This window comes from Hippopotamus amphibius, chromosome 12 (genome assembly GCF_030028045.1).
Source record: "Hippopotamus amphibius kiboko isolate mHipAmp2 chromosome 12, mHipAmp2.hap2, whole genome shotgun sequence".
Taxonomy (NCBI): Eukaryota; Metazoa; Chordata; class Mammalia; order Artiodactyla; family Hippopotamidae; genus Hippopotamus; species Hippopotamus amphibius.
Genome location: NC_080197.1, coordinates 84,175,139 through 84,201,123, shown reverse-complemented (window position 1 = coordinate 84,201,123; position 25,985 = coordinate 84,175,139). Strand labels below are relative to the sequence as shown.

The following is a 25,985-nucleotide window of genomic DNA, read 5'->3' as shown; positions in this document are numbered from 1 at the left end:
TCCCCCCCCCCCCCCATTTCAATTACATTTTCCTTTCAAAGAAAACAGGCTACTTGTCTTGTAGTATGTCCTGGATTCTGGATTTGCTGATTATCTCCTTGATGTGTTTAACTTTTTCCTTTATACCTTGTAAATGTCCTGTAAATTGCAAATCGGGTCTGAAGACTTGATTAGACTAAGATTAAACACTTGACAAAGAATACTTAATAGATAATGGTATGTACTTATTGCATCTCATTAAGGACTATGTCAAAGTTGTACTATTAGTGATGCAAAGTTTGATCACTTGGGTAAGGTGGTGACTATCTGACCTTTCAGTTTAAAATTTTTGGGTTTCTTTCTCTTTTTTTCTACTTCTTTTTTCTTCAAATAATCCATATGGTGATATTTGGCACCAGGATAATATTCTGTTCCTTAACAAACTTTCCCTGAAAGTTTTTATGACTGATGACATATGCTTGAATCATTTCATTTTGGGTTGGAGAATAAATGGTTATTTACTAACTTTATTTCTCTACATTCATTATATGGAACTCTTGAAAAAAAGTTTTCCCTTATTGGCTACAAATGAACTACAGTTATTCCTAAAAGAAAGGGTAAATAATTCTTTCCTTTTAATTACCAATTTTCAGAGTAAGGTGGTGTAAAAGTGACCGCCAATGTGGCGAGTTAGCTTTTTTCTCTTTTTGAGTATCACTACAGACTACTGGGTTTTTCTCGTCTCTCGTCAGTCTCTCCTCAGCCTCTCCTCACACATCCCATTTTCCCGTCTCCTTTATCCATGGCGACTGCCAACTCTCTCCGCACTTACTCCTGGGCTTTTCCAACCAGCCCGCTAGGGGCCACTAATTTCATCCCTGCCCCTACGCTGCCGCTCTATCATGGACTTCGTCATCTGCTATCAGTTGTCTCACTGGTGCCAGCGCTGTCCATGGAGCCGCTCTAGGCTGTTGGGAGGCCGTCCGCATTGCGTGGGGAAGGTTTGGACGACGCAGTCGCCTCGCTGGCCCCCGGGGCGGTTAGCGCTTCCGGGGTCGGAGGGTGCGCGGGGTTGAAAGCGGGCCGCTCCGCCCCGTCCCCCTCCCAGACCAGCAGAGGCAGCAGCCGGAGCAGCCGCAGCCTGCGCCCTCTCCCGCCCGCCCGCCCTCCGCCCGCCCGCCCGCCCTCCGCCGCCCTCCACCCGCCCCGGGGTCTCTTTCCCCCTTCCTCCTCCTCCTCCTCCACCCCCCCCTTCCTCCTCCGCCCGCCCGCGGGGCCCCCCTCGCCTTCCCGCCCGCCCCTATTGTTCCGCCCCCGGCCTCCCGCCCTTCCCCTTCCCGCCCGCTCCCCTTTTCCCCTCAGTCGCCTCGCGCCTGCAGGTAAGCTTCAAAATTCTCCCCTCCGCCCGCGGCTATAGCTCTGTTTCTACTTTTGCCATCTTCTTTAGCGGGCTCCGGTCCTCGTCACGAGCCCCGGCCTCGCGTAGTTCCGCGTGAGCGCCTACCTCCTCACTCTGCTTGGCCAGCCATTCACGCGAGGCCCTGGCTCCGGCGAGGCCTAGTAGGCCTCGCGCAAGGCCTTCCCCTCCTCCCCCCACCCCCCGCCTTTTCCCGGTGGCGGCTGCGCAGGAGTCAAGGAGGGCGCGCGCGCGGTAGGGGGGGCGGCGGTGGATTTGTTGGTTGAGGGGGGTGGGGGGAGGCGATGGCCGGCTTGCTGGCCAGGCGGGTGAGCGCGGCTCCCCGCGGGGGTCAGGCGCTGGCGCAGCCACACGAGGAGGCGCTACTAGTCCGGCCCCTCCCCCTGGATCGCAGCGCCCCCCCCCGACCGAACCGTTTATTTTTTTTTCCTCTCTTTCCTAGTGGAGGGATGGGGGGGTGCATTTTTTTAGTGGAAAATGCTTGGATGACCAAGGGGAGGGGGGGCTGTGGAGTTAAAGAGTAGACGGGTTCCCAGTTACCGAGTTATTCAGGACGTTCTCTCGGGGTAACGAATTTTGAAGTTACAAAATGCCTGCCGCTATAGACCCAGGCCGAGCTATTTATAGGAGAAGGGGTAATGGACTGCAGGATTAACAGCTGGATTCCTGGGATTGGGTACATTTATGTTGACCTAGTCAGGAGAGAAATACGACAGGGATTTCTTGGATGATTTGGAGTTGGAAATGCACCTTTGTGCCTTATTTCAAGAAATGGCTTCAAATAGGTTTTCAATTTTCTTGCCCTTTCGAACTTGCGTTTGTTGTGGTATTTGTAAAGTGCTTTCTATTATACGAGTGGTGATGAGGAATTAAACTGCCAAATTTTTACCATGTCTTACTGAAAAGGTCATCCTTGCAGACTTAACTGTTTTCTCATTCCCCCCAACCCCCACGCTATTGTTTTTCCTTGAGTGAAACGTGTTGAATTCTGGGATTTTGCCAGCAATTAATTATATTCTGAAAATGAGGGGAATGAGGTGCTTTGGGGATGCAAAGCCCATCTTTTAAGTAATCACACACTTGAGGTAGCCATGCGGCAGCTTGCCATATACAGAATGGTCTGGCAGCCACTTAACACTTTAAATATTTAGAACATGGGCTTTGTGTTAGAGCAAAGTTAAAACGGCTGATTCTGTGAAGGGGTAAGACTGGCTGTAGGAGAGATCACCGATGTTGTTTTGAAGGGATGGATACTAAAACTGTCACTGGAGAAATTTCACAACTTTGGGGAGGTCCACTCTTGGGTCCTAAGGAGGTGTTGTAGGCTAAGGTATATCCAAAAACATTTCTCTGTGCATGATCAATTCTAAAGCAGAAATGTTAGGAACATTGCATTAGAGAATACCTGGGGAAAGGGCCTCAGTAGGAAAAGCTCGTCACTGCTGTTGCTTAAAACAGCTACACAATAAATTTTTAGTAATACCAGTCTTAATTTTGATTGTTTCTTTGGAAGAAGATTTAAGATTTAATAGATTTGAATAAAGTGGTAGGTTAACACAGAAGCAAGGAAAATTTTCAGATCTTGAGTGACTATCAAGTGGGGTTGTGAAAAGAGGACTCAGGCTGCACTTAATGTATTCAGTCATTTCCCAAAGGGGAGTATGGAACCCAGCCTGCATACAGGCATTTCAGATGCCTTTTTCAATGAGGTCGTTGCTTTAAAACTTTGGAAAATTATTTGGTGACGTCTACTGACATTCAAAATTTTAATGTGAGTTGCCTCTCACATTTCTCACCTAGAAATTGCTGCCAGTAAGAACATGTACATGTGTCCTCTCTAGCTTTCAGCCCGAGCTGCTTCTTGACAGGGAAGCAAAAGGTCGTTGCTCTATGTCTGTAGTTGGTTAGTTTGAGGTTTGTGCTCATGATTTCCAGGTGTTCCTGTATTCTCCTGAAGCTTATTCTGCTGAAGGACAACTGGTGCACGTTCAGCAGTTCCCTTAGAACCACTGCCAGTTGAAGGAGTCTTTCACATCCTGAGAGTCAGCGGAAACCCTACCATTAATGAGAGCAGACTGGAAAGTTGCCTTCCATACTTTGTAACAGAACCTGAGCTGTTAATGCAGTTGTGCTAGATGTATATAAGCCTGACAACTGATAGACTATCATTTAAGGAAAAGAGTTCTTAGAAAATATTGATAATGGTTAAAATAACATTGGGAAATACTTCTATTGTTTTCCTACTCTGATTTTGGTCATGTTTGCATTTCAGTTTTTGGCTTTCACCCCCACCAGTGACCAAAGACTCGACCACTCAAAGTCCAGCCCCTCAGAACACTGCTCGACATGGACACCGGTGTGATTGAAGGTGGATTAAATGTCACTCTCACCATCCGGCTACTTATGCATGGAAAGGTATGCACCAGCTTGGGAAATTGGGTCATGGTAACTGGTAGGGGAGGGGCCAGGAAGAGAGGGCATGGATTTTGGAGCTCATCAGATTAGCGCTGTGGGGCATCTGGCTTTAGCACTCTACCAGAGTAGATGAGAGTGTAGTGGGAAAATAGACAGACTGAGCGGGAAAGGCTTAACTAAAGACTGTATCACACCTGGATGGTAAGATTTTTCTCATGAATGTTGCTATAGCTTGTGATAGATAAATTTCCCCTGCCCAAACAATTTTGGGGTAACTTTAAGGTGGGTGATATATTTGGTATTTTAAAAAATGATTTATGTTAAACAAAGATAGCATTTAATTATTCTATTCACAATTCTTTGATAGCTTCGCTTATATTTTGAGCAAAGAAAATAATAAGGCTGTCCATTCCCCCCTCAATAAATCTTAGTTTTTCCATTGCTTTGGACTGTTAAAAAGTTAATTTTTGTGATAATGAACACTTTTAAGTTTCCTCATATTTGACACTAGTTTTCTCCTTTGCAGGAAGTTGGCAGTATCATCGGAAAGGTAAGACATCACTTCAACTCTAATTACTATTTAGTCAGTCTGGGTTTAAATAACAATTGGAACTCACTCTTGACTTTTCCTCTTGCAGAAAGGAGAATCAGTTAAGAAGATGCGCGAGGAGGTGAGTTATTGGGGCCTGGGGGGTAGGGACTGTTAACTTGGGAAATTAAAAACCGTTGAAACAAGCATAAAAAAAAATTGAGAGATTAGAAGGGGGACGGGTTTTTTTTTTGATATTTTGGTTGTTTTTGGCCACACGACATGTGGAATCTTAGTTCCCCAAACGGGGATCGAACCCTCACCCCTGCAGTGGAAACAGAGTCTTAACCACTGGACTACCAGGGAAGTTCCAGAAGGGGGAAGATCTTAATAGGAGAAGCTGGTATTTTTTTGTCTCGGTTATTTGTAATGACAAATAGCATTCTGGGAGATGTAGTTTTAGAAAGTCTCAATTCATAGAAGACTTAAAGCAACTTCTGTAGTTTATGTTGGAGGATGCGGTATTTGAAGTGATGTTGATACTGCCTTGTGTCAGGATCATGTATATAGGCAGCTCCTTGCCCATCTTATTTAGGAGCGGTTGTATATTTGTGTGTGTATGTGTATGCTCAGATCGTTTTGTCTATTTAACCTTTTGGCTCTGTTTCCTACCCAGAGTGGTGCACGTATCAACATCTCAGAAGGGAATTGTCCCGAGAGGATTATCACTTTGGCTGGACCCACTAATGCCATCTTCAAAGCCTTTGCTATGATCATTGACAAACTGGAAGAGGTTTGTTGTTCCTTGCCCCTCATTCTTAATTTTTAAGTGCTTTTAGATACCTTAGTGATTTCTAAGGGCTTTTAAAACTCAAGGACAGACTAGATCATAAAACTCTGTAAATGGGTTCTTTGCTCCCATTCAGCATCCCCCAAATTGGACCGTTTGTAATTTAAAAAAGAAGCATTTTAATCAGTAGAAAAATAACAGTTGACCCTTGAACAACATGAGTGTACACTGCACAGGTCTACTTGTACTTGAATTTTTTTCAATAAAAGTACAGTACTACACAGTATGTAAGGTAGAACTACACAGTCAGAGGTTGGTTGAATGGTGGATGTTCAGCTACGGATAAGTTATACATGGACTTTCCACTGGGCTGGGGTGTTGGTGTCCCTAGCCTCCCACTGTAGTTTGAGTGCTTGCTTTGGTAGCACATACACTACGATTGGAATGATACAGGAAAGATTGGCGTGGGCTCTGTGCAAGGATGACACAGAGGTTTGTGAAGCAGTCTATATTTTCCCAGTTGTAAGTCAAGTCATGGGAGGTTATATACAGCATAAAGAATATAGTCAGTGATACTATAACTTCATATGGTGACGAACGGTTACTAGACTTACTGTGGTGATCATTCTGTAATGTGTTTAAATGTCAAGTCACTATGTTGTACACCTAAAACTAAATGGACATTGACTATACTTGAATTAAACAAAAAAAGCCCAAATACTATTATCAGGGACTCTATAAAAAATATGTAAAAACCAGCATCTTTTATTTCTTAACCAAGTTTTGAAGGTATGCCACCACTGTGTTGGTAATTATGTCCCCTAATTCATAGTTAAGTGAACTAAATTAATATGCTTTTGTTAGGAGCCCTGCTGAACACTGATGTACTCTATAAATACAGGTGTCTTCCAACCCTGGATGCAGTTATATATTTTTAAAAAAGTCAATCTGGTAATTGTGTCAGAGCTATACTTGGAGGGAATATGTTTTATAGGTTATCAGAAGCAAAATATCAATACCAGAGATTTTTTTGGCAGAAGAAAGTTATTGCTATTATTTTTTTATTAAGCTCTCTCACTCTTAGGATGCTGAACAGCCATTGCCCTAGGTCCAGTCTTCAGCCTCCTCCCACTTCTTGCAGTAATGCTGCTAATCATGCAGTTGACACTGCAGGCAGAGAAGAGCTTCTGGGCTGCTGCTTGTTGCCTTAATGGTGCTTGAAATCTTATCCTTGCCAAGATCAGAAAGTTTTTGACCTGCAAGACCCTACTAATCCAGAGTTCGTAGCTTTAAAAAATTAACAAAATCTAGGGACTTCCCTGGTGGTCCAGTGGCTAAGACTGTGCTCTTAATGCAGGGGGCCTGGGTTCTATCCCTGATCAGGGAACTATAGATCCCACATGCTGCAACCAAGACCCGGTGCAGCCAAATAAGTATTTTCTTAAAATTCAGAAAATATATTCATACTTTAACAGATAAACATGTTCTTGACTTCAGGGGCTTATGTTTGAGGAGTTCCTAGTTCTATCTACTACATAGAGGTTAGGTTAAAACCACTTAATCCTCAGAAGGCTAAATTTAACTAGTTTAAAGCCATGATTTTTCAGATGCAGCATATTGTTCTGGGAAAGACTATGGGCTTTGGAGCCAATACAGTCTTTCAGTTTTAAAATCTGCAGCTTTTTAGATGTGATTGGGGTAGGTACTCAGCTTCAATTTTATTACCTGTACAATGGTAATATTACCAAGAAATTAAAACAAGGATAAAAGAAGTATAGTATTTAACCTTTATGTAGTTTTTTAATTTAATTTTTTTAATTTTTAAGAACTTTTATTGAGATACAGTTGACATACAGTAAGTTGAATATATTTAAAGTGTACAGTTTGATTTTTTTTTATTAGTAATGTATATATGGCAATCCTAATCTCCCAGTTCATCCCACCCCAGCCCCTCCCCCCACGTACATTTTTTTTAAGAGAACAGAGTCGGTTACTTGAATTTGGATTGCGTTGTTTCGTCTTTCTCTTAAAATTAATTTTGACTTAGTATTTTACTTTGTGCAGAAAACTCTTTAATTTTCACAAGTAAATCATTTTCTCTCTACCACGAACACTGCTCTTCGCATGAAGGAAAATATATTTAGGGCTAAATCTGAGGATGTTTGTAGGCCTTTTTATCTTTTCAGAAATGGGGGTGGGGGGCAATATTTGGACTTCTTTTGATGCAGATTGTGACATATGTTCCTTAGAAGGATCTTTTATGGCAGTTATGGGTTCCCAGGGATCTATTTAAACTTTTATGTTCTTCTGGCGTTTTGACTAATTTCTTTTTGTAGGACATCAGCAGCTCTATGACCAATAGTACAGCTGCCAGTAGACCCCCAGTCACCCTGAGGCTGGTGGTCCCTGCTAGTCAGTGTGGCTCTCTCATTGGGAAAGGTGGTTGCAAGATCAAGGAAATAAGAGAGGTTGGTAACTTGTGCTTTTTCTTTTTGAAACATAAATTATTCTAAATATGCTTCTATTAGCTTTTACTATGTTAGGAAAAGTTAGCATTTATTGAGATGAAGTTTTTATTAAAATAATAGACCTAGAAGATTGTAGGTTGGTAACGTGTGTATATACATATATTTTACATTTTATATATTTTAACAACAATAAATCAGAAAAGTTAACCACAATTTCCAGGTATTGCATATGACCTGTTGGCAACTTTTCTATGAGGCTGCATAATTTTTTTTATGTCCGAAAAGAGCTTATAATTTGATATATAATGATATCAAATATTTTTCTTGGCCAAATTCCTGAATAGCAAGGGGAAAATGAAGGTATATTGGGATGTAGTTGTAATTCTCCCTTTTAAATTATGGGAAGTTGCATTGAATTATAGAAGCTTTTAATTATGTCTGGGAGTTACTGAATTGGATGTTGGAATGAAATTTGAATGGCTCCTAAAAGAAAACTAATTGGAGTTTTTGGGAGCCTGTTGTACATGGCCATGTGAATAGGGATTTTGGTTTTGTTCACTGATGTATTGCAAGTACCTGGGATGGTGCCTGACACATAGGATGGGCTTAATATAAACATTTGTTCAATAAGAGAATGAAAGGTGGGTGATATTTGTAGGTATTTTGTTTGATGACCTACAAAGCTATCATTAGCTGAGAGGAAACTGTTAGAAGAACCTTTTTCTTGAGAGCAAGTTAAATTTAGGCTGTTATTCAGGCTTATTCTCAGCTTTCAGAGGCTAATTTATTTATAACTGATTAAACAATCTTATCTGGAATAAGAGAAGAGTGGGAATGGAGGATAAAAAGGGTAAGATAGGAGATGGGATAAGTGTCTCCTGAGCTTTAGACTCTAAAAATTTCTGCTGGGAGATATTGAGGAGTATGAGCTGTTTTCTCTAATTCTTGAATTTCTTTTTACCCCAAAGAGTACAGGGGCTCAGGTCCAGGTGGCAGGGGATATGCTCCCCAATTCAACTGAGCGGGCCATCACTATTGCTGGCATTCCGCAATCCATCATTGAGTGTGTGAAACAGATCTGCGTGGTCATGTTGGAGGTAAGCCCTCAGGCTCATGCTGAGAATGGGGGGAGGGTGATTTAGGGAGACAGACTGATCTATATTTAGTAAGACCAGAATTAGGTGAGGCTGTTAGAAGCCTCCACAGTGGGGGTGGGGAAGAGGTTCCCTGAGTTCATATTTTCCTTCCCCTAGCTTTGACTTTTCTTATTGTCCAAGCAAAAATAGAAACTAAGCAGCAGTGATCATTTGGTTTACAGCAGTTTTAGCAGGGTTGGTAGGGAGAAGATTCACTACTTGAGATGAGTGGACAAAAAATGTTTCTGGGTTCCTGAGAAGCTAAGTTAAGTTGCCTTTCAGAGTACAGTACTTTGGCTACATGCAACTTTGATATAGCCTTTAATTTCTGTGTTATGAGCTAGGATTATATTCAAAATGGTAGCTATATAGAAAAAAATATGTCCATAATGGTGTTTCTGAATGACTTATGAGGTCCTGGTAGGTGCTATTCAATTAACAAGAATAGCAAAATTAAGGGAAATTAAACCTTATTTAGGGTTGTCAGGGATGCTCCATGTTGGGGAGAGAGGAAAGTAGAATTTTCAAGTAGAGTTTTCAGGAAAAGTGTTGATTGAGCCTTTGAACTATTTATAGTCAGTTTTGTATTATCCTAGATAGTACATTTGGAAGCTTTATTTCCTATTTTGGCTTTATTTCCTCTTTAGGCCAAAATGTAAGATCTTAATTACCAACTCAAATGTACATGTGTACATCTAGAGGTTTTTCATGTTAATTAGACTTCGTTAGAACACATGGAAATAATGCCTAAATTATCACAGGGGAATCTGCCTTGGTGAGAATTAGTGTGAGCTGTATAGTCCATGGACCATCTTACTGCTTTAAAGGCAAATAACTGCAGATGATTTGAGATTAGATCTAGCCAGAGACAGTGTTGGTAGGTGAGGGGATGGAAATAATAAAGTTTTTAATTTAACTGACCTGTGTGCGCTTAAGCCACACAGCTGAAGCAGCTTTGAAACCTTATCTCTTTTTGTTTTTTTCCCCTCTGACTCTCTCCCAGTCCCCCCCGAAGGGCGTGACCATCCCGTACCGGCCCAAGCCGTCAAGTTCTCCAGTCATCTTTGCAGGTGGTCAGGTAAGAAATTTTTTATTGGTGGGCTGAGGTGAACAAAGGAGTATATTTGAAATGTCAACTTTGCCAGCAGCACACCAGGGCACTCTGCATGCTTGCTGAAACCTGTACTCTGGCCATAGTTTGACCTGCTTTCAGTTTTATTTATTTTTTGTACTGGAGAAAGCTATGAATGCCACCTTATTTAATTTTTAGCAGGCGATGGGAGTTTTGTAGGCACTCGGAAGAGGTAATTTACTTAGTAATTTAAGGTGGGTTGGGTTAGAAGAAAGGGTTAAATTGCCTTGGTGTCACTACTTCTCTCCCTACTCCCACCCCATCCATGTTTTTTCATGTGTGGGGTGTTCTTTAGAGGTCTGAATAAAGGCAGCAAAGAGTTGGACCTCTGAAAGAGATTCTTGGATGGTGGTCTCAAATTTGGGGGTCCTGAAATTGAGTGTCCTACAAACTTCCCCTTCTCCCCACCTCACCTCCCCTACTCCTTACCCCTTCACTCCCAAACTCCAGTGTGTTGTCCCTGGGCTCTTAACCTCATAAACACTGGTTTGAACCCACATGGCATAACTGAAATCAGCTGGGGTAAGGCTTAAGTGTCTAAGAATAGAAGGGGGAGAGCATGTTGGGCTGTGTGGGGCTGTGACCTTTGGTGTTAGAGTAAGAACATCAAAGCACCCCTTGGCCTCTCCTCCTTCACCCAACCTAAACTCTGGATCCTTGGCACATGGTTTATTCTCAAGTTAGGTTTTTATGACAAAGGGCACTGATTAGCACCATGGTAGTTTTGTGCTTTTTGGCTAGTATTTGAGGAGTAGGTAGGTCAGTTTTTAAAATATTGGGGTTCCAGCTGAAATAGTGACCTTCATTTTGGTAGCTGCCTAAGCAAGTGCTCAAAGTGCCTTTTCCTACATGGGGCTGACCTATTACAAACACAGATACTCAGCTAGTTCCTTCTTGTATTTGCACTGGGGAAGCACTTAAAATCCATCTCATTCATATTCTGTTGAGTTGTCATAAAACTGAACAAGTTTTGGGGGACTTAGTTTTGTCTTGTAGTTCTGGAAGCTTTCACAAGAAATTAATCATATCATAGTTTAGTACCTTGCTTTTAACACTAGCCTTATACAGACTGGTTTGGTCAAAGGGCTCTCCATGAGTCTGGATAGTTAGGCAGGATAAACAAAGGCCCAGAGTCAGTGTAGTGGGGAGGTTTAGCTTTAGGAATTTTCCCTTCTTCCCTGGAACTACAAGTTCCTACTCTTCTGGATTCTTCCACTTGCACTTGGGATTATCTACAGTCCATGCTGCACAGCAGCAGTCCTTTCTACTTACAACTCTTCCTTCATTTCCCTTTCCTTCCCTCCCTTTCCCCCCTCCCCCTTCTTACCTCTTTGCTTTCCTTCCCTCCCTCCCCTTTATTTAGTTGACCACCCTCTAAAAGCTTGCAGCTTCTTCTTCGATGAGTGGCCCTGTCTTGGATTATTCCCATGGGCCTTTTTAAACAGACCAGTTCATGCAGTGTCCACAGATGGACCTGTGTCTTTTGTTCCTTTGTGACAAAGTGGGCTTTATAGGGGTACAATTTAATCGCACGCTGACCAGGAGCTGGCATTGGCTCTGTTGCCCCACCCCTTCATTCTGACTGAAAATAGCCCAATTGTGCAGTGTGAAATCTGCCACTATAGGTAACTTTTTTTTTTAATTCACTGATTGCAGCTCGTTTCAAATTGTGTCGTGAGCTCCTTTTTAAAGGAAAAGAAAATTAAACAACTTTTTTTGTGTGAATTTCATGCTGGTGACAAGGTGCCGGATTGACAGCCCTGGAGACTGAAATCCTCTATTTATCCACAGGACAGGTACAGCACAGGCAGCGACAGTGCGAGCTTTCCCCACACCACCCCGTCCATGTGCCTCAACCCTGACCTGGAGGGACCACCTCTAGAGGTGAGAGGGGATGTTCAGTCTCCAAGGCTCACTCAATCCTTCCGCCTCAGCCGAGACTGCCAACACGCGGGGGGCCAGTGACGCTGGTGATTTTTGTGCTGTGGACACCACCTGTCCACGGGGACCTGGACTGACCCCCCCCACCTCATTTCACACAGGCTGCGTAGCCCACCAGATGGTAACACCAACTCTCTTTTTTTTTCCTTTTTTTTTTTCTTTTTTTGTTCAACCCCTTTTCCCTGTCTCTTACTCCTCCTACCCCATTTTCACCTTCCCACCCCCACCTGGGTGCACTTTTGGGGGTACTGGCCACTGTGATGTGAGAAGCTTCACATCCTGTTAACCAGCTGCTCCTTCCTTTCCCCTCCCTTCCTGATTCTCCTTGTACCCCACCCCATTGCCCTAAAGACCCAGCTCACTTTTTGGGAGGTTATGGTGTGGGGGGAGGAGGGCCTAGTGGGAGCTGCAAGTGCCTTTTATGGAGGGGAGGTGGGAGAAGGCAGGACTTAGAACACAGTGATTTTGTGTGTGTGTGTGTGTGTGTGTGTGTTCCTATGGTCAGCTCCCTAGTGCTAGGGACCCAGCTAGTGTCCAGTGCACTTATGGTCTTTAGGCAGATGTAGAGAAAAATAAGATAGGAAAAGGGAAGTGTTTCAAAACATGCCATGTAGGTTTGTGCAGATACAAATCATTCATGTCACAATGATTGGTAGAAGGGTTGGGGTGGTTGAGGAAAGAGACCAATTTTCCTCCTAGGCTGTCATGTACACAGGGAGAAAGAAGGGGGCTCGGGCAATCGAGGCATTGTTTAATCCCACTTCCCATATTTTCCTTAAGAAACAGTTGTGTTATTTTGTCTTTGATTGCAGGGAACATGGCTCCCTGTATAGGCATCCCAGAATAAGCCATCATATTTAGGGTTTAAAGAAGGCCAACTCAGGTCTGACTGTATTTGTGAGATATCATCTACTGCCTCAGCCCCTGGCCTCCCCATTCTCTAGTTCAACTCTGGCTTCCTGGCTAGTTGAAATCTGTCTTTTTCCCCCCACTGGGTGGCTGTCCGTGATTGGTTTTTAATAGGAACTGTTTTCCTCCTTTTGTAGGCCTATACCATTCAAGGACAGTATGCCATTCCACAGCCAGATGTAAGTTTTGTTTTCACTTCTTGTTTCGAAAAGCTCCCTCTCCCGTCCAAAATTGTCTAATTCCTTTCTCCATGTAGGCAGAAGTGAGTTGGGTCTTAAACATTTGCAGTATTGTTTTCCTCACAAGGTGAACTCCGTTATTTTGGCCCTTAAATACTAGGACATAGTAGCACCTTGTTTTTGACATTTAATCCCTGGAAATTATAATCTGGCAGATGATTAGATTCTGCTTTCTCCCATGTTCCAGATTACTCTAAAAGAGAAATGTCCCATGGTATACTGTCATTTGTTATCCCAGGGCACAGTTTAAATTGACATGGACTGTGCATCTCTGCATGGTGTCCTTTCCAGGGTGGGGGGTGGTAGGGTGGTTTTCCCCGTGTGTACTCCTCGGCCTGAGGTGACAATTTAAAAAGCATCTGAGGGGGTGGGAAGGGGGCTTATTTACACAGGGAGGGATAGGACACTGAATATTTGGGAATTCAACTCAGGAAAACTTCCCTTGTCACTAAAAATTCCAAATTTAAGAAGTGCTGTTATTTGGACTTTAAGGGCAGTTCTTTCTGCACTTATTCTCTACCCTTACTAACCCTTTCAGGTGCTGAGCTTTAGATTTGGGAGGTTGAGTTTGGCTCTTTGTTAGTGGTAGGCCCCAGGAGGGGAAGTAGACTTGAAGAGGGGTGGTTTTACAACAGCCAGAACAGTTTATATAGATGAAGAAAAATAGCTGTAGAAATCATGGGGTGGGGGTGTGCTAAACCCAGTTTAGTTTTATCTTAATCTCTCCTCCTTGCAGTCTCCCTGCCCCCTCATCCCCTTCCCTCCTCCCAGTACTGACAGAACCCTGCATGGTGTGTTTTGCCTAGCACCACTGCACAGTTTGTTTACCTAGCCTGTCTGTGCTTGTCCCTGGGGCAACTGTTGCAATGGCTGCAAACACCTTCATTAAATAGCCCACAAGGGGATGGTTGTCAGGCGGGTGCTGCTGCTTTTCTTCTCACACACCCCAAGTGCATTCGTTCTCTTTGTACTGATACCCTTTCTATTTCTAACCCTTACCTTCTTGTTGTGCCCATCCCCAGGATTGTGATACCAGCCCTATCCCTTATTCTCTGTCATAGTTTGAGTAGTAGCCAACTTTGGGGATCAGGAGCTCTGCATTTTCAAATTGGAATGTGCTTCAGCCCTGGCTACGTTACTCTTCTAATGCCAGCCTCTTCTGTTTCCTTCCTGCAGTTGACCAAGCTGCACCAGTTGGCAATGCAACAGTCTCATTTTCCCATGACGCATGGCAACACCGGATTCAGTGGTATGGATGCCTCAGTGTTTATTTCTGTAAGGTGTAGTACAAGACAGAGGCCAGCCCCAAGGTCTCAGTTTGACATCTGTTTAAAACAGACTTCATTACCCAGCATCCTGCTGGTTTAAACTTGCCTGTTTTTTATGGCTAAAAACCAAAGGAGGTAATGTGTTTGTTAACTTGATTTTCATTTGGGGTGAGTTATTCTAAAAGAGAAAAAGGGCCCTGAAAGGTTTGGGGTGAGGCCTGGGGATGCTTGTCAGGCGAAGGGGTAGGCTGATATTTCTTCTAACCCATCCTCACTGCTGCCCCTTTGATCTGATTGGCACCCCCTTTCTCTCCACCAGCTATTCATAGACCTGGGTAGAGACAATCCATTTGTGCCAAATTGTGTAGTGGTTTTGGTTTTGGTTTTGGTTTGTTTTTTTGGGCTTTTTTTTTTCTATATAAGGAATAACTTGTCCGATAGGGTTAGGATGAGACCACCAAACTCATTTTCACTTGTATCTTAACAGGCATTGAATCCAGCTCTCCAGAGGTGAAAGGCTATTGGGGTAATGATTAAAAAAAAAATCTGTAGTATTCTACTGTTATATTAATAAACTGGTGGGAGTCTTGTTTCACTGCCCATGACATACCAGCAGAACGTGCACATGGCAGAAAGGAGCTGAGAGAGCAAAGCAGGGGTGGGCCTGGTGCCCCTGAGGGTCCCTTGATGGATCTGGCTTACCCGCTTCTAAAAAATGCTGAGTTTTAGCAGCCACAGCTGAGAGCAAGACTAGACTTGTGAGTTAACCAGCTGGCCTGGTTTAGTCCAGGTGTCAGATGGGTATGGATGTTTGCTGATAGGGTTTTTTTTCTTTTTCTTTGGGAAACAAGATGAAACCCAGAAAAAATTATTGAGTAAAAGACAGGGAATAAATCTGGAGAAATGAACTTCCCACACCTTACTGCCATTTCATTCTCACTGACCTTCAGGTTTAGGTTAGGGTAAGGGTGTGTGTGGAGGGGGGCGGGGGGCGGGTGTTAATCTGATATAGGTATATTTAAAGCAACTCTGCATGTGTGCCAAAAGTTCATGGTACCCAATAACAGGCATGATATTGGTGCTGGTGATAGCATCAGGTGAGATAAAATTGGAACACAACAGCAGGAAATCCAACCAGAAAAGGGGAGAAGTGCAGAAGTACTTGGTTAGATTTTGGTCCTGAGAATTGAGGATACCACATTCCCTTGCCCCTTGCTTCCATCCCCTTACACCCTAATAAGCTGGGCTTTGCAGGAAATGGCATGAAATCAGCCTCTTCTGTGTGTACAGAGGAACCTTTCCAGCATTATTTCTACACCCTCTCCCCCTCTTTCCTCCTTGGAGGCTTCCAAGTTAGTGATGAATCCCAACAGCCAATGCTGGGTTTCCAGTTCGTTTTCCTTCTGTTAGGTTAATGTACAAACCAGTGGGAGTTTGTATGCTGTGCATTGAACTTCTTTGCTCTCTTCTGTCTTTCAGCAGGTTTGGATGCATCTGCTCAGACTACTTCTCATGAACTCACCATTCCAAACGATGTAAGTATGTAGTTGGATTGCGTGGGATGAAGATCAGAGAATTGGTTTTAAAGAATAGAGGTCTTTTCAATGGCATCATGCCACTCTTAACACCTAGGGAAAGAAAATGGGGTTGTAGACACCAAATTAAATTTTTAAAACTATATAAAACCTCAAATGAAAACTGATGGAGAAGATTGATGAGTCAAAAAACCTTTTTGTCTCAAATAGAAATTCCCATCAGTCTTTGTTTCTTGTAGCATCTGAAGCCTCACCCCTAATGCAGTGGTCCGGTCCTTGGATGTTCTATCTGTGCTACCTGACATGGTAGTCACTAAACACATGGAGCTGTTTGAATTGAGAATAAAATAATCAATTTCTCAATCTTACTGGCCACACTGTATATGTTTAGTAATCACGTTATTAGTGTCTACACTATTGGACAGTGCAGATGTTGACAAGTTTTTTTTACTGTGCAACTCTTAATTTGGTATGCCTTGTTGTTTTTCTTCCTTAAGTTGATTGGCTGCATAATCGGGCGTCAAGGCGCCAAAATCAATGAGATCCGTCAGATGTCTGGGGCGCAGATCAAAATTGCGAACCCAGTGGAAGGATCTACTGATAGGCAGGTTACCATCACTGGATCTGCTGCCAGCATTAGCCTGGCTCAGTATCTAATCAATGTCAGGTAAGGGTCCCATATCTTTTGTGTTACTACTTTAATGTGTGTGTTGGGGGAAGGTATACTGTAATATTAAATGTGGGATTCTTTGGGGGTGGAAATGGGAAGGGTAGAAATGGCAAAAGAAAGAGTTTAAAGTCTAGCTCTACTTTTCATCCATCTTTAGTGTAGCAGAAAAGGTAACCAGATTGTAATAAGTTTGCATGTGGTTGGGAGATTGCATTTGACTTTTTGATGGTTTTGGGAGTGTAAGGTATGGAGCATGTCTTCACTAGTAGGACTGCTCTGGCTGGAGCACCCATACTGACTTTAAAACCAAATGTGGGTCTCGCTGTGGATGTTATATAGACTAATACTTCACTTATTGGGTTTAGGCTCCAAAGCCCCCTTAATTGAAATAAGGGTAATGGAGTCATGTGACAGGACAGTTTCTTGGAGGCAGTCATTACTGTTTTTTCTGAAAACATCCATTTTTTTTTTTTTTTCAAATTGCCAGTGTCTTCCGTTGCTAAGAGGTACAGGTATTGGAATATTTCAGAAATGCTTAGTATTTTTTTTTCCCCACCATCTTATTTCATCCCTTAAGGACTTCCTGAGGTTTTACTTTTCTTATCCAAACGTAGCTGATGTTAATACACACGATTGTAGCTGGACTATTCACAGTCCAGTGGGCATCCTGTAAGACATTTATATTTCTTGCTTTCTCAGCGCATGTGTTTGTCATGTTCTTAATTGCTTACTAACATCTTAAACCAGTGTTAGCAGCCCATTCCTCAGGGGACTATCCTATCCCTTTTATGTAGACTTTTACCTAGTTGTTATTTACCTCTTTCACAACTATTCGGTCTCTGTTGTGCATAAAAATTTTATGGATTCCTAAATCTAGTGCAAAGGAAAAGAATTCGTTGAGTATGGGGTCTGTTTTTTGTCATGCTTATGCTGACCATGTATTTATTCCATGGTCTTTTCTCCCCTGGTTAAGAATTTATCAATTCCCCAGTAGTGGTTCTGACTTTTGCCTTATGTCTTTTCATGTCTTGAGGTATTTTCTAGTCTTTATGTAGAAAAGACTTCGATGTCTAGATCTGCTTTTTTCTTCAGCTACCAAGATGCCAAATTCTTACTGTTCAGACTGAAATGGTAGGTAGGTAGTTGTGCATGGAGGTTGTTTGTAAAGGTTTGTTTCCTTGTTTCTTATGGGGTGGTGGGTTGTTAAGAAGCAAGAGTCATGTTCTCGGGAGCTGGAAACCAAGCGATTTTTCTTCTGCTTGGGTAGACTTGCCCTGAATGTTGTCAGATAGTGTTTCCATGTAACCTGCTTGCCTGACCCTCTTCCCCCCCCACCCCCCATACTAGGTCAGTGGCTAAATTTTAAGGAAGCAGAACTTGGTCCAACTTTGTTTCCTGATTTAGTCACTCTTCTCAGGATCATCCTTTTTAATGAAACTGTCCAGGATGTGGATTTGGGTCAGAACTTTTCAAAGCTTCATTTAGCACTAAGCAAGGACTATGCATACGCGCAGCTAACGTCACTTTCTCATATTGGCCCAGTTTGAACGCAGAAAGCAAACTGCCTTTATTATGAATACTAGGCAAGAAAGAGTTCTCTGTTTTCAGTAATGGACCCTGAGCATTTCTGCTGATTCTCGCACCTTTTTTTATGGATTGCAACTGTCCCTGGATTTAGGTAAACAAAATGGAGTCTTGAGAGGAGCCTCCCTTTGAAGAGTTAATCTTGTGCTATAGAATGTCCAACAGACTTCAGCAAATACCTGCAGTTCTGGCATGGACACATGCAGGCATTTGGGAGCTACAGGTCATCACTGTGATTTAGAGCTTACTTTAGGAGTAGAAGTGGTATTTTTACTTTATTAAACGGAATTTTTTAGCAGTGCTTGAAGTTTCTCTCTTCCAGTTTGTAAGGTCTATGTGAGAAGTATGGTCAGTTAAAAACAAAGAGCCTTTTTTTCTCCTCACCCCATCTCCAGAAATGAGGCTTATCTGTACTTCTGTTCTCGGCATTTTTCATTGAAAATGCTACAATGTTGGAAGTTTGAAATGAATGACCTACTTTAGGCTCTTGTCCCTTTCCATCCTAATGTATTTGGTTAGTTCGCTGTGGCGATGGAAGCAAATTTTAACATTAGGGGAAAAACAATTTTTAAAATTCTGTGGGTTAGTATCACAAAGCTTCATGAGTGATTGGTGGATGAAACATTTTTTCCTTGTTTGGGGATTGATAAGTACTTTTTCATTTTCTGCTTGAAGTCATTTTCTGCCTCCTGGGTTGGATCAGTGTGTCAGATATGTGGAAGAGTATGATTTCTCAGTCAGCTTTTTCTTCATCATAGCAGGTTTAAATAGCATTGTAGAATGGAATTTGGCAAAGTATACATTTTTAGAGGGTGGGACACAATAAAAGACAGCTTGTCACAAGTTGTCATTAAGTCTTCCTAATTGGCAACCAGAGGCACTTACTGATAACTGAAGCGGATTTTGTCCTGTACTTTTCCCTTTTGTGGTCTTCCCTTCCACCCACCCTTTTTTTTTTGTTCCTTTTTTTCCTCTGTTACAGTTTAGAAAACGCTAAACCCTCCTCCCAGGCAGCCTCCGTCACGATCCCTGATCACCTCAGCATCAACCTCTCTCAACCCTCCACCCCTTCTTCTTCTTCTTCCTCCTCCACCACCACCCCCTCGCTCGCCACAGCGGGGACCTCCGACGCACCCTCCAGCCTCCCCAACCCTCTTCCGACCGCCCCTTGTGTCTCCAGTCTGCTTGGCATGAAACCCATCCCTCTCCTGGCTCTAAATGTTGTGTCTGCTGCTAAGGGTACCGGGGCTTCAGCTACTGCCACCACCACCACCTCTGCCGTACCATGTGTAACTAACAAACTGAAAGGCGAGAAACAGAGATTCTCTCCCTACTGATTGCATATGTCTTGGGGCACCCCCTCAAGTATTTCTTGTTTTTGTTTTGTTTTTGTTTTGTTTTCCTTTGTTAACATTGGTGAGAACCAAACTATTGTGAGCTTGTGACCATTTCCTTTTTACTCTTTTGGGGGGATAACAGGGTGGGGGCAGGGGCAGTGGTAAACTGTGTTTAGGGTTAGGCCATTTCTGCTTGAGTGCCTGTTTCAGAGTCTGACTTGTTGAATTCTTTAGAGCCACAGTTCTTGCTCTTCTTTCTCATTCTGTTACTTTTTTGTAGCTTTATTCTGCCTTGCAATATAACAATGTGTTAGGCTCTGTGTTAATGAATAAAAGCTTCTCCGTTAACCTTTTTTTTTTAATTATTATTTCATGGTTAACTTATCAGCCGGCCTTCTTGGCCAGATTTGTGTTTCTAGCTGAAATAAAGTTGCCACAGTAAGAACCTTAGTTGACTGTGCTGTGAAGCGAAGAAGTTATTTCTTTACCCAGAATTGGGGAGGCAAGTTGGGAAGAGTCTAATAAAGTTTGCTAGCTTCTGTCTGCATTCCTCTGAACTAGTGTTACCCCTCTCCCTGTGACACTGGATAAATCTTGAGCAACCAGCCTGTGACATTGTCTCAAATTTGGCACGATTCTGTCCAGTTATATAGTAAATCAACCCTGATTACTCAGCCAGGTCCCTTTACCCTTTTATTCCCTGCCTGCCTTTCTGTCATAATTAGAGGATTAAAGACCTAGATTTGGAAGGAACCTTTAAGGTCAGCTGTAACTCATTGATCCACTTGATCAAATTAAAGAAATAGAGGCTCTGCGAGAATTTAAAATTGCAGATTACATGAGTGACTAGTCAGGACTAGCAGTTTGTGCTTTACTTTTACTTAGTCTTCTGAGATTGTGCTTAATCTCCCTGAAGCCTCATTCTTTTGTATCCCCAAATCTCTCACCATAAAAGAATAGAAATGCCCTAGGTAAAATGGCAGAAGGCTTTTCATAACTCTCCATTCAGCCTGAATGCATATTGCCAGGGTAATGAAAGTATACTGCTCTTCCCAGGACTTAGAGAACCAGTGTAGAGATTTTTCTCCTGGTGATCTTTTCCCATATCCCCTTTGGCTTACGTTGTTTAAAAACAAAAAAACTATATTTCAGTGTATTAACTAATGGTACTATGGCCCTTCAGTCTCATACTGGGGCTCTGAATTAGTGTTACATGTCCCAAGAATGCATGAAGGACTAGAGGGGTAAATTTCATTGTGCAGATAGGGTTTTTCTTTTTGGTTGCTAGATGCTCCTTTATCGTGTGGTTCAGCTCTCCTTAGTAGACCCTTTTTATATCTTGCTGATACCATCTCCCCCAGAAAACTGGTTTTTATTTTATCTAGTTCTTGATTTTAGAAGGCTTCCTTATCTAATGAGTACACTCCCTAAAGGATTGTTTGGAAGGAAGTCAGATGTTTTAAGGACTGACTAAAATCACCACATCCAAATGAACTTGGTGTTCAATTTTTTAGCAGCTTACAGCTCCCCCATGTGGTCCTTCTAGAGTTCTTAATGTAGTATTTCTGGTTGGGTTTTCCCTTCTCCTTCCTTGCCCCCTCTCCCTGCCACCCACAATTCCTGCTCAGGCTATGTATAAATTCTGGACCATTCTTTTTGAGTTCTTTTTGGTGTCAGAATGCCACCACCTTCTTGCATGAACTTAGTTTTTTTAGATCCTAGATCTAAACTGTTTGCAGCAGTTCCTTTCCTGAACCTTCAGTTCCCGCTAAACTTTTTGATTCAGGAAGTCTTGTTTATGTCGCCCTAGATCATCTTATTTTGAGGTTGGCAAGAATCTACCCCTTTTAAAAACTATTTTCTTTTATGCTGAGGTCAAAATAGCATTTCTGACTTGAAACTAAATGCAGTTTGTAGTTGAAGGACCTATTTCCTGGTCTTCTCCCACCTTCTCTACCCCTGCCTTCCTGGCCAGTTTTTGGGTTTACATTATTCTGGAAGAGAAGCGGATGGGGAGTTATCATTCATGCTCTCTTGACACAAATGCCAGTAAATTTAAAATCTTTATGAAATAAATAAAGTTATAAACTTTTTAAATAAAGTTATAAACTTCCCTTGTGGTCCAGTGGTTAAGACTCCATGCTTCCACTGCAGGGAGCGTGGATTTGATCTCTGGTCAGGGAAGTTCTGCATGCTGCAAGGTGCGGCCAAAAACAAAAAAAACAAAAAACAACAGTTACAAACTGAGACTGGGTCTTACACATTTAGTTCTGTTGAAAATGGGAGCTGAGTCTTGCTGGCTACCTAATATCAGTGAAGCAAGTCTGATTGTTAAACATCTAAAGACCTTTCCTTCAAAGCCCAAAATTGGATTCTAGGACCTCAAATGGTCTATTTGAAACAGACATTGTGGCCAGGTATATGTGATGGACAGTTTGGCTTAACAAGACCACAAATTGGGGAGCTTCTAGAATGAGATAGGGAGTTGCTGGAAACAAATTGTTTTGACTTCCACTTTGGAAAACTAGTCCTAAAAACTATAGGTTGAGTGTAATTCTTGACCCATACTTATTGTACATGCTGCTGCTTCTTGAACATGCCTTACTGTTTAAAACTCTGGTATCTCTTAAGTCTTCACATTGATGGAGACACCCAGGGCTGGTCTATTTAGTTTGGGAGAAGCTAAAATAAGCTGGGCAGTAAAGAAACACTGTTTCTGTATGTTGTGACCCTCTAAAAGGAGACTTTAGTGTGTGTAGTATATTTTCAGAGTGCTTAACATCTCCCCCAAAGATGCTATAAGAGCGTAGTTTGAGGGATACCCACAATTAATAACCAAGGTGCTCAATTTCCCTTGGTTCTGAGGTAATTTGAAAAGGTTTAAAAAGATTTCTAAGAAATCTTTAAATGTCTCCCTTGATACTGAAACAGATTATGTACTCCTCCTACATCTGGTCAACCAGGCTAAAAGTTTTGGAGGTGAGGTACTGCTGGGCACTCAGAAAACTAACTTCGAGTTTTTTTTGTGTGTGTGTTACAGGCTTTCCTCGGAGACGGGTGGCATGGGGAGCAGCTAGAACAATGCAGATTCATCCATAATCCCTTTCTGCTGTTCACCACCACCCATGATCCATCTGTGTAGTTTCTGAACAGTCAGCGATTCCAGGTTTTAAATAGTTTGTAAATTTTCAGTTTCTACACACTTTATCATCCACTCGTGATTTTTTAATTAAAGCGTTTTAATTCCTTTCTCTGTTCAGCTGTTAATGCTGAGATCCATATTTAGTTTTATAAGCTTCTCCCTGTTGTGTTTTTTTTTTTTTTTTGGTTTTTTTTTTTTTTTTTTTTGCTCATGAATTTTTTTGTTTGTCATGGAAATGTAAGAGTGGAATATTAATACATTTCAGTTTAGTTCTGTAATGTCAGGAATTTTTCAAAAAAAATTAAAAGATGGACTGGAGCTTTTTCTTTGTGAATAGAAACTGGATGCCACAGTGATTTCATGTGGGTTTTATTCCTGGTGTCTTGCTGTTCTTTTTGCACCTTTTATCCCTCAAAGGACAAGGACCCTGCTTGGGTTTTGAATATAAGCCTTTATTCCAGTGAAGATGTTTTCTTCTGTTTTACCACTCCCAATTTTTTCTGTAGCCCTTGAGCCTGCACTGCAGAGTGACCTTAATAGCTATAGCAAGCTGGCTGTGCCCTTGGTCCAAAAGATTGGGGGTTATATTTTCCTAAGACTTGTGTGCAAAGTGTAAGCAAGCACTTCCACTGGGTGGGTGGGGAAGGGGGACATGCACGTACACGCAGAAGCGGCTGAGTATCTCACTCAGGTTCAGGCTGCTGGGAATGCCCATACCCTTGTACAAACTTAAAACGTCAGTCTTCCTGTTTTAAATAGAATGGGTGCTTCAAGATCCATCCTTCTAGAATCCTTCATAAATATAGACCTGCTCCCATTTATGCAGATTGTAGAAGGTTGGGGTGCTAAGTGATGTTCAATATGTTAGAAAAGCATAAAAGGAGGAAGTCAGTCAGGTAACATCTAGAGCCCAAAGCTCCTACTTAACCATGCAAGCTACCCCATTCATTCACCAAGAAAACCCTCAACAGCTTGGGCCTGCATGGAGTGGTTATATTTCAAGGTTTTTTCACAGGGGTTACAATATGACAGTCCCCACCCCAATCAGGCACCAAGATAAAAGCAGGGACTTAAAACAACACCCCAGTTCTTCAGCCTGAACCATCACATGCTTTCGCAATCTCCTGGCCTCCCCCTAGTCCCTAAGCCAGCGCTTGGGCAGAGAAATAGAGGGACAAAGAAATTACATTGCCACCTGAGAAACCTCAGAGGGGAGGACCCAGCCTTAGCCTCCCTCCTCCCAAGTGCAAAATGTGTAAACAGAGTAAAGGAAAACAAAAAAGTGCAGTCTAAATGGCTCCCTTCCCTGCTCTTCAGGGTTTGGGCAGAAAGAGTAGAGAGGAAAATAGGCAAGTTTGGCTTTTCTGTTGCCTCACCACTTGAAATATTGGGGCGAAGCAGGAAGGGGCTCGTTTGCCCTTACCCATATCTCTAGGGCAGTACTTGTCCTTCATTTCCACAGCTGCCAGTGTCCCTAGAGCTTATCAGGTGACTTGGTCAGGGTTCACTCTCCTTTGCGCCTGACTTAAGGCTGGGATAGCCCTGTCTTTGTTGATTATGTTGTGTATATATATTACTTATATAAATTATTTCTCTATGTACAGGGATAAGAGTGGCTTTCATGGAGGGAGGGAGGCTGGGGGCCGCAAGGCTTCACCACTGTTGGCGTTGTCCAGTTCAGTGCCGTCACAGTCTGAATCCTCAGAGTTGGGAGGGCCCTGTGAAGAAGAGCAGAAAGGCAGTGATGTGCAGCTCAGCATCTCTTGGCAAATAGATTCCTTTAGGGTTCTTCACTGAGATCTTTGTAGTAGCAGGTTAGTGGTTTTACTGTCTCCAGATTTCAGTTGCTCAGGTCATTTTCCAAGGCACCAGACTCCTAGTTTCAGGATTGCTCCTGGCTGCAATTTATAGGAACCTTGCCAGCAACCTCACTGAGGTACTCCATACTTGAGACTTCCGAATTCTACCATGTGGGTGTTTGCTCTTTAGTATGGGAGGAAACAGCTTCAAATACAGAGTGACACAGGGGCTATTTTTCTGGCCTCTGCATCTGTCTCCCCAATAGCATCTGCTCCCTGTCCAAAATCTGGTTGGTTGTGACTCACCTGCTCCCCTCTGAGTAGGTCGTGGTGTGGGATGGGCAAGGAGCTGGGTTCAGGGCCAGTAACCACCTCTGAAGAAGGTGGGTCCAGTGGGATTTCTGAGCCCTGGGAGCACATGTCATCAGACCGCTCATCTGGCCGCTCGTCAGTGTTGGTACTGCCAACTTCAGGTGTGCCACTGGGGGAAGGCTCACTAGCTGTGCCTTCTTCCCCATCTGATGGATTCTCTGAGCTGAAGGTAGATCGTGACTGGCGCATGTTCGGGCCCTGAGGCCACCTGTATGTTGGGGAGGCCAGGGTTTCAGCTTGACTACACCTTGCAGTCCAGAAAGCAAAGAATGCCATTGCCTCCTGATTCTATCACTCACCTCTGGCTTGTGGTCAGCTCTACTTCACTGTCCACCTCTCCTTCCTCTTCCTCTGATGAGATGCCACGTTTCTGCAGGAGAGATGAGTGGACTGTGGTCAAAAGGGGAAAGAGACCATCAGGGGCCCAGGATAAGGAAATGGTTATAAAGGGTTAAGTCGGGATTGGCTTAGATCAAGACCCTAAAATGGGAGGGAGGTTATGGACTTGCACCACACCCCAGGGAGAAGGAAAGGGGAAGTGCTCAGGAACCATCCCATACTTTACCTGACTTCGGGTGACAGCAGCCCTGTACAGCAGTGCAGCTGGAGTCAAGTGCTGGGACCCAGCCCGGCTTCCTCCCCGTCCCGCTGTCCCTTCCCTTCCAGTTCCCAGCAGCCCTACACCGTCACCAGGCCCTACTGGTGGAGGTGGCTCCCCTTTGGCTCCCCCTGGTGAGTCCGGGCTGGTGGAGCCTGGTGCCGAGCCCTCACTTGGGGGGGTGTCGCCCCGGGCTGGAGGTGGTGAGCCAGGATCCCCAGCTCCCCCTGTAGCTCCCCGGCCCCGGGCTCCCAGTGCTGCTGACAGCAGATCTGGGGACGATGAAGACATCTTTCGGAGCAGGAGGTCATGGTGGAGCCCACGGAGGGCTGGAGGGCAGGCTTCCCAGGCTGAGGGTCCCTCTCCTAGCCCCACTGGGCTTCCTGGTCCCCCAGGTTCATGGGGTGGCACAGCTGCACGAAGCCCGGGCAGGTCCCCACAGCTGCCCTTAGCGCTGGCCTTGCGGTGACGGGTCTTGCCACGGCGACTCCGTCCTGGTGAGGGGGGGCCCTTAGCACACCCAGGAAGCCCCACCCCACTCAGGGCTGCATCTAGTTTGGGTAGCAAAGACTCAGTCTTGAGGATATCTGGCCTGGTGGGAGAGGGAAAGTGCAAGTTGGAGATTAACAAATTTATCACATGAAAGCACTCCCTAATCTCAGGCAGTACGAGGCCCCTCTTATCTAAGTATCCGTCTGGCATCCTTGCGCCCTATTCCTGCCTCT

General features: G+C 43.5%; 2 protein-coding genes and 1 non-coding gene across 29 annotated transcripts in view; 2 read left to right on the top strand and 1 right to left on the bottom strand.

Moving 5' to 3' along the window:
- Positions 1-1,073: 1,073 nt before the first annotated feature.
- PCBP2 (poly(rC) binding protein 2) lies at positions 1,074-22,863 on the top strand. Of its 25 annotated transcripts, none has more exons than XM_057703774.1 (15): positions 1,076-1,358; positions 3,692-3,811; positions 4,338-4,361; positions 4,450-4,482; positions 5,017-5,133; positions 7,467-7,598; positions 8,567-8,695; positions 9,726-9,812; positions 11,658-11,750; positions 12,854-12,895; positions 14,132-14,204; positions 14,711-14,749; positions 15,703-15,758; positions 16,256-16,425; positions 18,995-22,347. In XM_057703774.1, the coding sequence occupies exons 2-15, from the start codon at positions 3,743-3,745 to the stop codon at positions 19,347-19,349; spliced, it is 1,419 nt and encodes a 472-aa protein (XP_057559757.1). In that variant the 5' UTR covers positions 1,076-1,358; positions 3,692-3,742; the 3' UTR covers positions 19,350-22,347. The 25 variants fall into 25 exon arrangements, with proteins under 25 accessions (XP_057559763.1, XP_057559762.1, XP_057559765.1 ...); XM_057703776.1 differs by having other exon boundaries at positions 3,669-3,811; positions 9,738-9,812; XM_057703775.1 differs by having other exon boundaries at positions 3,669-3,811; positions 15,706-15,758.
- Positions 5,540-5,646, top strand: LOC130834284 (U6 spliceosomal RNA). The gene has a single exon (XR_009048664.1). It is a non-coding gene; the product is annotated as a U6 spliceosomal RNA (small nuclear RNA).
- The window catches only part of MAP3K12 (mitogen-activated protein kinase kinase kinase 12), a 16,863-nt gene continuing 12,284 nt past the window's right edge, over positions 21,407-25,985 (bottom strand). For 2 of the 3 annotated variants that reach the window (XM_057703771.1, XM_057703772.1), the window contains 4 exons: positions 25,228-25,852; positions 24,962-25,032; positions 24,597-24,870; positions 23,464-24,209 (listed from right to left, as the gene is read on the bottom strand). In XM_057703771.1, the coding sequence (XP_057559754.1) occupies positions 24,111-24,209; positions 24,597-24,870; positions 24,962-25,032; positions 25,228-25,852 (1,069 nt within the window). In that variant the 3' untranslated portion in view covers positions 23,464-24,110. Of the gene's footprint in view, positions 21,544-23,463; positions 24,210-24,596; positions 24,871-24,961; positions 25,033-25,227; positions 25,853-25,985 lie in introns of those variants that run through there. The other variant, XR_009048550.1, reaches the window with a different exon arrangement.

Coding starts and splice junctions, on each gene's coding strand:
- PCBP2 (XM_057703774.1), top strand. CDS start 3,743: ATGGACACCGGTGTGATTGAAGGTGGATTAAATGTCACTCTCACCATC. Junction 4,483..5,016: donor TTAAGAAGATGCGCGAGGAG/GTGAGTTATTGG, acceptor TTTCCTACCCAG/AGTGGTGCACGTATCAACAT. Junction 16,426..18,994: donor CAGTATCTAATCAATGTCAG/GTAAGGGTCCCA, acceptor CCTCTGTTACAG/TTTAGAAAACGCTAAACCCT.